Source organism: Rutilus rutilus, assembly GCF_951802725.1.
Source record: "Rutilus rutilus genome assembly, chromosome: 2".
Classification (NCBI taxonomy): Eukaryota; Metazoa; Chordata; class Actinopteri; order Cypriniformes; family Leuciscidae; genus Rutilus; species Rutilus rutilus.
This window is the reverse complement of record NC_140210.1, coordinates 13,158,576-13,171,187: the sequence shown is the minus strand read 5'-3', so window position 1 is coordinate 13,171,187 and position 12,612 is coordinate 13,158,576. Positions and strand designations below refer to the sequence as shown.

Here is a 12,612-nt window from a genome sequence, read left to right as displayed (position 1 = left end):
AATTATCGATATCGACTGATATAAAAAAAATTATCGTGATATATTTTTTTTGGCCATATCGCCCAGCCCTAGTCTTAAGTGAATGTAAACAGCTGAGATAAAATCAGATGTCTGTCAGTATATTGGATCCGTTCATGAGGTGACAGAAGCTAGTCTCGCATAGCTGACGGCAGACGGCCTGGACTCCATCGCAGCTTTAAAGGGGCATTTCACCCGTGGGAACTAAGGATGGGCATTTTTCAAAAATATTGCATTAGAATATTCGGGCTCATAAATGATGTGTAACGAAAAAAGACGTTTTTTGTTTTGTTTTTGTCACCATTTCTGAACAAACTTACGATTAGGCAATATACACAACTAACTTACAATATATGTTAAAGTTTTATTTTAGTTGAAAACATTAAACAATGTGTAAACAAAAAATATATTGATCTAAGCGCGTGATCTACTGACAATGCACAAATTACACACGCAGCCAGATCATTTTGATAATGACCAATGCAATCTATCAAGAGCAGCGCAAAATAGCATCTGGTTTAAGACATGCTTTTTTTGGACGTTAAATGGCGCAAATACCAGTAAATTGACTAGTGCAAACCTTAGTAAACCACCTTACATAAGAATAAGATAAGAATAATCATTAAATTCTCTCTTATAAATTTTGCAGAAGGGAAACTTCTACAAATGCTTGTATTACTGATTGTCTTAAGTAAATCATGACAAAAGAGGGTGTGTGCTGGTGCAAGCTGTTAGTAAATCTGATCCTTAGTGTAATTGAAACAAAACAAAACAAAATAGCATAAGATTAATACTCCCTGCATTAAAAAAAAAAAAAAAAAAAATCCACGTTTTTGGAAGTTTAATGTTTTTTTTTTTTAATGGGTTTTTTTTTTATGTTTTTAAAATGATTATGTAAATTTTAAATAACTTGCCCTTGGCCCTCTGGTTGAGAACCACAGCATTGTCACTAAAAATGTCAATGTCAAAGTCAAAACAAAAATTACAAATAAATCTAAATAAACTAATCAATCTTTTAAAATAAATAGTTGGATGGTGGAACATCCTGGCCCTTCACTAGTCAGTAGCCTACATTTAAAGAGTAATCTCTGTTGGAATGGTCAGCAAAGATCTGTGTTGACACCAGTTCACTGAAGATATGCCTGAACCTGCAACTTTACTGTAGGCATTTGAAATGGAATCCATGCTGTGCCTGTACTTCATGTGTCACCCAGCATTCCTGTGTCATTTTCACATCTGCAGGTGGAACTTTTCTGAGCAGTTCGCTTTGTACAGTTGTACAGTACTTGGAATTGCATTATGTTTGTCTATTTTCAGTTATGTAAAAGTGCATTCATTTGTTATTGTTTTGAAGAAATTTAACTTGACATTCAACAATGACCTGAATGACCACAAATCTTCACGCACATGTAATCATGCGCATAGCTGGGAGGCAGTTAGGAAAACAAGGCTGATCTGTGAACACTGAAATACAGCTCACATACGCTACAGTTTACAGTGTCAAAGACAGGAAAGGTGGAGGGTTGTTTGTGGTGAATGCTGAGGGAACATTGTAAAAGCCACAATTGTAAGTTCTAAAGACTGATACACCAAAAGCAAAGCATTTATGCCCAGTTTTGGCAATACTAATAAAAATAGTTTAACATAAATGGAGTCTATTTCACAGATTTACTGTTGGATTGCACACAATGACATTTAAGTTGTGACAAAATATTCAAGAATTGTAAATAATGTTACAAAAATAATGACAAAAAAAATGATACTTTATTATAATATAGGCTAAATTATTACAAATATATAATAATATTTATTCCTTATCCTACCTAACATCACATTTTTCATTGCTACAGTCAAATTACACTTTCTTCACTGGGGGTTTAAACCTCCATGTTCTGTAAAGCTGCTTTGGAACATTATGCATTGTGAATGGCGCTATATGAATAAAACTGACTTAACTTGTGCTGTTTGACCCAGAAATCAGATCACTGCACTGCACTCAGTGAGATCAGGGTTTCAGGAGTTGGAACCTTTTTGGAAATTTCAGTTAGGTACATTTATTTGCATGCAGGGTCTCACCATTAATCAGTGAAATTATACTGTGAAAAACGAACAGTGCAGGAATAGAAAGAGAAGCTCAAGATACAGTGTCCTGTTATTTAGCTCATGGTAATCATTCACAGAGTCATTATAATGTGACTCCTGGCCTATTTCAAATAGCCTCTGTGTTAGCAGGCACACTATATTTTTTTTAGTTTACTCCCCAGGCTTTCTTTAAGTGCTGTTGAGAGATTGTTCTAATCAATACACCAGTATGATTGCAAAAGAGTCTGGACCCAGTTTTAGCAGCTGCTTGAGTGATACCAGTTGCTTGAATAAAACTGATTGAGAACAACAATAAGTCTAAATGCAAATTAACTTAACAGAATGTTCACCAATTTAGCATATCATTTCAAAGCTCTTTTCATAATTTTTTTCCATCACAGTATTCTAAGACATGTGACCATTAGAAGTCTGGCAAGTAGTATTGCTTAACATTTTACGTTTTAGCTATCACTCATTTATTAAGGACTTGATTGCTTTTTATTCCACAAACATTGCAAGGCATCAGCTCTTTGTTATAAGCTCACTTTAATGATAATGGAGGTGTGGCGAGGTTAGGTGTGCATTTGTCAAGTACACTGTACAGTCATTAAAGGGTTAGTTCACCCAAAAATGAAAATTCTGTCAGTAATTACTCACCCTCATACCCCGTAAGACCTTCGTTCATCTTCGGAACACAAATTAAGATATTTTTGATTAAATCTGAGAGTTGTCTAACTCCTCCATAGGCTTCTAAGGAACCGAAACTTGCTGGCCCAGAAAATGTATTAAAGACATCGTTAATATAGTCCAAGTGACTCCAGTGGCTCAATCTTAAGTTTATAAAGCGACGAGAATACTTTTTGTGCGCAAAAACAAACAAAAATAACGACTTTATTCCACTATTTATTTCCTTCTCTCTGGACCTCTAGTTGGTTCGCGTAGTGTTTTTGCGCAGCGCGTCTGTGTTACACGTCACCACGTAGGCTCACTATTGGCCGACGCTTGTCATGTGTGATACGTGGTGACGTGCAACACAGACGCGTTACGCTTAAACACTACGCAAAAAGACCCGAGGCCCAGAGAGAAGGAAATGAAAAGTGGAATAAAGTCGTTATTTTTGTTTGTTTTTGCGCACAAAAAGTATTCTCGTCGCTTTATAAACTTAAGATTGAGCTACTGGAGTCACTTGGACTATATTAACGATGTCTTTAATACATGTTTTGGGCCAGCAAGTTTCGGTTCCTTAGAAGCCTATGGAGGAGTTAGACAACTTTAAGATTTAATCAAAAATATCTTAATTTGTGTTCCGAAGATGAACGAAGGTCTTACGTGGTTGGAACAACATGAGGGTGAGTAATTACTGACAGAATTTTCATTTTTGGGTGAACTAACCCTTTAATCACGTTTCTCAGGTTGGGTTAGATAAAGTCACAGAAATACATTATCCACTTCCTTTTCACATCACTCACATTTGTAAGCTAATGCTTCTTTGCAGATGAAGACCTACTTTTTGTGCATTTAAGCATTGGCTGTAAAATTGTGTGTGGAAAACACCACTAAGACTTCTCACTGTTTGTCCACTTATCTTGATATGGCATGAATTTACTTATTATATTTTATATTACTTATTATATATATATATTATCTTAAAAATATTAGTTTCACTTTTCTGGTTTGATGTTTGGTGGGAATAGACCTTTATACTGAACATTTTGTCCCCCTTAATTCTGACAGCTTTTCTGTCAACATAAATCCACACATAGGTTAAACAATGCATCGCGGTTGTATTACATGACATGTCTTAGTATCTGTGGAGCCCTGTGGAGTCTTTTTGTAGAGTCTTGGTTAATTTATATTTAAATTAATTAGAGAAACCACCCACTTGCATAAATCTGCAATTTCAGTCTAGTTCCTCTGTCATCCCTGCATTCAAACCTGCAACCTTTGTGTTAGCAGCCCACAGCAGCATCCTGAATCAGTCTAAATTTATCTCAGGCTAATAATCCTATAACCTGTTCTTTATTTGTTGCAGACGTGCCAAACTGCGATTGTACCTGGAGCAGTTGAAACAGCTTGTGCCTTTGGGTCCTGATAGCACCCGTCACACCACACTGAGCCTGCTCAAACGCGCCAAAATGCACATCAAGGTACAAACATATAAGCATATTTCTGACTATATGTTTGTTTACACAGCAGTAAAGAGGTTAGAGCAGCTTAAAGCAGTTACAGTCAGAGGAGAAGTTAATCAGGAACTGGCTACAGGAAGTGTATGTCTTTATGTCACTCTCCATGTTGTAACTCAGATAATCCACAGTTCCTAACGCGGTAGAGATGGTAATATACCTCAGCTTAACATTATTCCTTTTTTTTTTTTTATCATTTAAATATTCATGCATGTGATGCATCTGACAGTTCTCAAGTGAATCATTACATCATGTGAGGTAATTTCTGAATTAAGATTCATATTGATATTTTTGTGTGGTATAAAGTAAAAAATGTCAGGGTGATACAACTGTTCTGATATCATCAGGAAAGAAAAAAGCCTCATTAAAAGAATGACATTCTGTGTTGCCAAATCCCCCAATCAAAACATTTCTCTTGAATGGATATTTTTCATGCCTGGTGTTTTACCTGGTGGCAATCCGCCCAATCTGGCAACACTGTCTACAGCAGCAGCAGCAGCCTCCCTCGGGTCCTAGTGCCCGCCCAGTAGGAAGTTTGATTTATTTAGGGGGGAGCTGTAGATCGACTTGTTAGGCTAATAAAATGGAACGTAAAATACACAAATAAGATTTAGTCACTTCTGTTTCTCAGTAAAGCAAGAATTAATTGATGTCATACAATCACGAGTCTGATTTGATTTAATGGTCAGAAGCTATAGCCTACATGATAAATAAATGGCACTTGTAAATTTATTAATCTGTAATATATTTTTTTCAAACAGATGATGAAAATAACTTGAATCCAAGGAGCTCTAAAAGAATTGTAGAATTTTTATCTGAGGCTAAAGGCAGCATCCTTCAACTGAAGTCACGCCACCCGCACTGTGTTGATGACTCCATTGCTGTGTAGACCATCGACAAAAGTTAAATCCACAAATGAAATATTTAGGTTACAACTGTATCTGTCTGAAAAAGATTTGTTTTACTGTTTTGTTATTTTCAAAGCTTTCAATGTACTCTTATTATAAAAAAGAAATTTATTAATATTTATTTAGCACTATTAAGTAACCTTTTGATAAGGAGACCTCAGAACTCTAAAACCTGAATACATTTTTTTAACACTAAGGCTATTTTCAGACTGCAGGCAAAAGTGGCCCAAATCCGATTTTTTTGTTCATAAGTCATTAGCTGAAATATGATATGTTTTTTTTATATTTTTTTTATAACAGTGTAAAAAGCTCAAACATGGAATTTGATCTTTTCGATTCTGATTTGGGCCACTTCCATATAGCCTATGATTCTAAATCAGACACAGGTCTGATGTTTTGCAATGCGACCTCAGTTCAAACAGTCATATCGGAATTCATGCAACTTTTAAGTCACTCTAGAGTCTAGATCAACATTCATCACAGTTCAGCACTGATGGGAGTCAATCCAAAGATTTTACATACCGTTAATTCTTTGGTCACTCCGTGAATATGGTATACTGCAGTGAAGTTAGTCAGTGGAGGGATGGTGAGCTGTTATACTAATGTATTACAGTGACAGCCCTATACGAGCAAAACTTTAGGAAAAACTGTATGAGAAAAACATCTCATCCTAGTCTGTGTCCTCTTTATCGGCTGTGCACAGATTCGCTAGCTTCCACAGCACATCACTGTACAAATGAACTTGTTTTTCTGTTTTCTTCTGTATAATTCTGTGCTGCGTGCCATCTTTGTTATTGTTCTTTTGCGCATGTGTGTGAGTTTGGGATCGTGAGCTGTTCAGACTCGAATCTGATATTGGCCACTTTTAAAAATAACGTGAACAGCCAAACAAAACAAAAAAAATCGGATTTGAGCAATAAATCAGAATTGAGCACTAAGGCTTGCTTTGTGAATGTAGCCTAACTAAAATAATTCATTTATAATTCCTAAACAGGAGAGAGGTGTTATGTCCATACAAAGAAAAAAAAAAAAATATATATATTTTTGTTCGTATTGGCTATCGCAAAAAATTGGTTTAAAAATATCGGCATATCGGATATTAGCAAAAATCCAATATCGTGCATCCCTATCAGTGTGACATTACAATTGTTTTTTGTTGTTTTAATAGAAAAACTTTGACATAATTTGAATTGAAATGAATTGTTTTAGCTTGAGAGAAATTTTTAACTTTTTCCCGTTTTCATAATGTAGAGAGTGTGTTAATTTATATAAAAACATTTTAAACCAGCAAACTAAGTGAGATAAACAAATAAGTAAAATAAACAACGCGTGTGAGTTGACATTGTCTTGATTTGTGCTTGAAATCATGATCAGGAAACAAGATTGTAATTTTGAGCAAAATAATTGTAATTATCATTTAACCATGACTAAAATATTAGGTAAAACTAAAAAGTTTTCAATGACTAAAACCAGACTAAAATTCCCAGAATTTTAGTTAACCAAAACTTGACCAAACAAAAAACAGAATAGGTTGACAATAAAAAATGGACAAAACAAAACAAAAAACACAAGGCTAATAAGACTGATGTATCATGCATATACACGTAGGGAAAAAAATATATTTGTGAATGAATAACTATTTTTAAACTTGAAATAATTATTAGGTTGTGTACCAAGCACATGTTTTCTATGTGTACTAAAGCAGTTATTACTTATTGCTTGATGGTTAAACCACATGAGTAACATCTGTAGAGTCATTCAATTGAAAATTTCTTGAAAATTGAACTTTTCGAATGAACTAGATTTTTATCTTTTATTTATTATGGACACTCTTTTATGTCACTAAATTTGCCTAATGAAAAAGGGCATTTAGCGTCAGTGGAATGAAATGTGTTCAAGCTGTCACTGTGAAACAGAGACTAGACTAAGGCAATCTGGTACTATGTCTCTGTTGGCCCTTTTGTTTCTTTCCTGTTTGTCACACAGTATTTCAGCTCACCCTGTCTGGTTTCCTGTCATGCACCATAGTCATGCACCAATCTGTTCATGTGATTGTTTCCCTTTTTAGCTCACACAAATTGTGGATTTATTGCACTGTGCATGCTCAAGCCGACTAGTAGATGCATGTCATGCTGTGTGGTGTTTCTGTGCTCTGTGGTTTGATCAGTGGAAACATATGCTCTGCAGAAGCTGGAGGAACAGGACAGGAAAGCTCTAAACATGAAGGAGCAACTGCAAAGAGAACATCGCTACCTCAAACGGCGTCTGGAGCAGCTCTCTGTACAGGGCTTAGAGCGCATTCGCACTGACAGCATGGGCTCCACCATCTCCACTGACTCTGAGCAAGGTACGGCACAGCTGAAATATCCCGATGTATGCTGAAATACATCCAATAAAACCTTTAAAAACGAAATTAAGTTCTACACTTACAGCAATTACACATACTGTTACATATGCTACACATATTGTGTATATCGTATGTACTATACAGGCTGTATGACCATAGTTGATTCCAGATCATGTGACCTACATTAATCTCTGTATATACAGTGAGGTCCAGATGTCTGAGACTTTTTGTAAAAATGTTAGTTTTCTGTTAAAATTATACGATTAGCATTACAATTTAAGTGCAAGTTTAATTGATAAATGAACAAATTTCAGAATGCCTTTGAATGTTTTAATGTTCTTGCGCGTGTATGTACAGGTGCTGGTCATAAAATTAGAATATCATCAAAAAGTTTATTTATTTCAAGAATTCAACTTAACAGGTGAAACTAATATATTATATAGACTCATTACATGCAAAGTGAGATATTTCAAGCCATTATTTGTTATAATTTTGATGATTATGGCTTACAGCTTATGAAACCCACAAAATCAAAATCCCAGAAAATTAGAATATTACATGAAATCACACAGTAATACCATGGTCATTGAACCAGGTTTTGGTTCTTTTGGCAGTGTGGGCAGGTGCAAATCCTGCTGGAAAATGAAGGAAGCATCTCCATAAAGCTTGTCTGCTGAAGGAAGCATGAAGTGCTCTGAAAATGTCCTGGTAGACGGCTGCGTTGAGTCTGGATTTAATAAAGCACAGTGGACCAAAGTCCTCTTTTCTGATGAGAGCAAATTTTGCATCTCATTTGGAAACCAAGGTCCCAGAGTCTGGAGGAAGAATGGAGAGGCACACAATCCAAGATGCTTGAAGTCCAGTGTGAAGTTTCCACAGTCTGTGTTGGTTTGGGGAGCCATGTCATCGGCTGGTGTTGGTCCACTGTGCTGTCCACTCAACGCAGCCGTCTACCAGGACATTTTCAGAGCACTTCATGCTTCCTTCAGCAGACAAGCTTTATGGAGATGCTGACTTCATTTTCCAGCAGGATTTGCACCTGCCCACACTGCCAAAAGAACCAAAAACTGGTTCAATGACCATGGTATTACTGTGTGATTTCATGTAATACTCTAATTTTCTGGGATTTTGATTTCGTGGGTTTCATAAGCTGTAAGCCATAATCATCAAAATTGTAACAAATAATGGCTTGAAATATCTCACTTTGCATGTAATGAGTCTATAGAATATATTAGTTTCACCTGTTAAGTTGAATTCTTGAAATAAATCAACTTTTTGATGATAATCTAATTTTATGACCAGCACCTGTACATACACGCACACAGACACACACCATACTGTTCCTTCATACTATTCCGTGTTTTTAAATTTTCAAAATCCTAAAATTTTCTCTTTCAGTTTAAATGAGATAGAAGTGGACTTACATTTTGTGTAAAATATGTAAATACATTTTGTAGTTAACAAAAGTAAATTAAGCAAATTTGTTAATTAAGCAAATGAGCAGAAATCAGATTTGATCTGCATTCAGCTGTAGTTTGTGTGCTTGTAAGTGCTGTTGATTACCACAGATAGTAATTTCAACTCTTCACACTTTAATATGTATAAACAAACATGAAGAGGGTTTACAGTAAATACATGTATTGTGGAACACCAGTAGGTAAGCGGGCAGCACTGCAAATAATAATAACAATAATGTTAAGCATACTATTTCACAAGTATAACCATAACCCTTTTACACAAGTCAGCATTATTGTCTGTGGCAAGCTTCAGAATTTTGCCATCCAAAGACATTAGGTTTAATATAACACAGAATATTCCTTTATTCTTGGGATCTTTGATTCATGTATAAAAAAACACTTTCTATGTTTTCGCAGATGTGGACATTGACATAGAGGGAATGGAGTTTACGCCAGGTGAGAATGATAGTGTGGACAGTGTTAGCGATGGTGAGGACCACTACAGCCTGCAGAGCAGCTCCAGCGATGGAGGCCACCATTCACATTCCCACAGATTACAGGCTCACATCTGCTAGGCCGTATCAGACCGCTACAGTGTGTCACCTCCAACATACCCATCAGACAGTCCCAGCTGGCAGGAAACACCTGGCTGACTTCCACTCATCAGAAAACTCTCTTGCCTCTCAACCCTTGCAACACTTTATATCAGCCCCTCCCCAACCCCAACCCCAACCCCAACCCCACGAATACACACAAACAAGCAATATGTGGTTTTAGTAAGAACATGTGGTATGGTAATGCAGTTTTAACTTGTCTTTTCTGCTGCGGTGTGAAACTGGCTCTGTTCCAAAACTTAGTAACTGCCTTGCTGTCTATCATCTACATAGGCAGTTCTGTCATCTAAGGCAGTATAGACTCCTTAATAGATTAATGGAAAAGGAGCAAAAGGCTAAAACTCCTGGGCACTAGGAATCAATGGATTTTCTTTCAGATAAGAAATTTGAAGGTAAATTGACCTAGAAGTTTATTAATTGGTAAATTTTTTGTGAAAGAAGATAGAATATTAATATCTAATGGTTGACTACTGATGGAGCAAAGAAATGGTGCTCTCCAAATGCATCACTACAACGGTCTGTTGATAGTTTTAGTAGTAAATTAACAGTAGGAAAATTTAATAGTAAATTATCTGCCATTAAACTTGGAAAGCTACAGCTTTCTAATTCAGTAAAATTATTCTGGACCAAGCCTGAAAGACCTGAGAAGATGAGTAGTTTTTTTGTTTTTTGTTTTTTGTGTGTGTGTGTGTGGCAAAACTGACAAGTCAAAACTGCATGACTGTACATGTGAAGGTGTAGAGAACACTTGTCGAGGTGTTGGTACTATCAGAATATAATTAATATGATGCTTTTAGTCCCATGTTTTTCCCTGTAACTTAATTGCAATAATTTTTGAAGCCTTTATTCTTCAGCAGTTTATATGCAGTGCAGTGTGCAATATTCAGTATATAAAAGAAAGTTCTTTGTGCTAGGAATTCCAACTCTTCAGACAGTCCCAGTCTTTAAAGCAGGTTAGACCAAAATAATTGAAAACAGAAAGAAATTACTTTTGAAAAAAAGAAAGAAATTACTGTTGAAAAAAGAAGCCAAAAACATACTGGTGATTTGAAGTGTAGTTTATATTTTCTGTAGTAGATTTTGTATTATATTTTCCTAAATAGTCCTTGATTAAAAGACAAATAGAGGTGTGTATATATAAATGACAGAACATGAGGCCAGGATAATGTTTGGGAGAACTCTGGCATTTGTTCCTTATCTCCAACCGTCATACTGTGCCTTGACTGGTCGTATCTCTTTTCCTCCCATCATCTCCTTGACACATCCCTCCAGCCCTGCTCGGATCCACTACCTGCCAGCCACCCCGCAGCTTCCATCCTCAGAATAGACTCTTTTTTGGCCTTTGGCACAAGGTGACGAGAAACATTGGTTAGTCACCTCTGACCTCCTTCTTTTAATTCCCCGAAAATGTGCTTTCCATTCTGCCATGCAACATCATCCACATCAGCGACACTGGTCATCTCCTCTTTTGGCAGCTCGTCTCACCCCATTGAAAAGCGTTATCTAATCAACTCTGCCCTTGAGGCTCTTTTCATTTCTTTTTTTTTTTCTTTTTCTTTTTAAGTTTGATAATAGCTGTCTTTTATTGTCCTTATGCCTAAGATGTGTTTTGTATTTCAAATAATGAAGTGGAAAACCTTGGGAGAAGAGCATTGGAATCAATCATTAATGGCAGCTCAAGTCCTCCCCACCCTCTCCCAATGGTAGTTCCTGTTTTAGTGTTAAAGTGTGCTTAAGGTGATGGTAGTATTTGATCCTTTGCCCATAAAAGCAAAGATACAGCAATATGATTTTGTTTGTAAAGAGGTCGAGACTGGGTGTATTTGGTAAGCAGCACTGTTTCAATACTATGGTGCATATTGTGACCAACTCATTGAGGTTTTTTTATTTTTTTTAATTGTTATTATTTTATCTCTCCATTCTCTGCAAACACTTAAAGGAGGGAGCATGTTTTTATTTTATTTCATTTTACTCTTTTATTTTACATCTTTTTGTAAAGCATTTTTTTTTCATTGAAGAGTTTACATTTATGTCATGGATATATGCCTGACAGTTGTAGCAAAACTATGCTTTTTCAATGTGTTCCAGTATGTTGATCAAGTGAATTGTAAAAAAGAAAAAGAAAACTCTTGCACAGAATCTCCAACAACATGATTTGATCGAGAGTTCAAAGAGTTGTGCATGAGATTTTTTTTTTTTTTCAAATCTTTAAGAGATTGTAGCTTCCATTGGCATTATCTAAGAATCACGTCACATGGCAAATTATGTGAAATCAAGCTAAAGTCAGCTTCCAGTGTGGTGAAAGAAATACTTGTGACAGAGACAGGGCTATTCAGCGGCTGCAGGGTTTTTGAAAGCTTTAAAACACTAAAAAAAAAAAGAAAAAAAAAAAGAGTGTATGTCAGCAGACAGGTACACATATAATTATGTGAAAAGAGCCAGGTGTCCAAGGATCTTAGATGTGTGTTCTATAACTCTGCAGAAAAAAAAAAAAAAGATGGCATGTTGTGATGATACTTTGCATTTGTTGGGCCTTGCAGATTGAGCTTTCTGCTGAGCATGTTTGATTGAGCTTACTTAAAGTCTGTGCGGCAGGAAAGCTAGATGGCATAGAGACAGGCGACTGGGAGTCAAGGCTACTTAAAGAACAGACCAGAATGACCAAGAAGAAAATATATAGCTATATATAATTCCTTTTACCTTTGTTATACACATAAAAGCACTAGAAGAAAGAAAGAACTTCCATGAAAAAGATTCCTGCCATATAGATTCTATTAGATATAGACTTATTTTTCTAACCCCTCCCAATTTTGGGAGGCATCAGGTGTAATATCAGATTTATATCTTTATATGACTGTAGGTTTGTGACCCATATTTTCTGCCCACTTTTTCTCTCTGCTTTTATTTGTGTTCATGAAGCAGTTTGTTGACCGGTCAGCATGAGTGGCGTAGCCCGCAGAACGCTTGCGTTTTAGCATGAGGAAAACTTGCGGAGAGACTGCG

The 12,612-nt window shown here is 36.1% G+C and overlaps 1 protein-coding gene across 2 annotated transcripts in view; it reads left to right on the top strand.

Annotated features, from left to right (window-relative positions):
- mxd4 (MAX dimerization protein 4) overlaps positions 1-12,091 on the top strand; it is a 33,678-nt gene extending 21,587 nt beyond the window's left edge. The window contains exons 4-7 of one of the 2 annotated variants that reach the window (XM_084400110.1): positions 4,133-4,247; positions 7,379-7,538; positions 9,413-9,451; positions 10,882-12,091. In XM_084400110.1, the coding sequence (XP_084256236.1) occupies positions 4,133-4,247; positions 7,379-7,538; positions 9,413-9,451; positions 10,882-10,982 (415 nt within the window). In that variant the 3' untranslated portion in view covers positions 10,983-12,091. Of the gene's footprint in view, positions 1-4,132; positions 4,248-7,378; positions 7,539-9,412; positions 10,604-10,881 lie in introns of those variants that run through there. The other variant, XM_084400109.1, reaches the window with a different exon arrangement.
- The last annotated feature ends 521 nt before the right edge of the window (positions 12,092-12,612 follow it).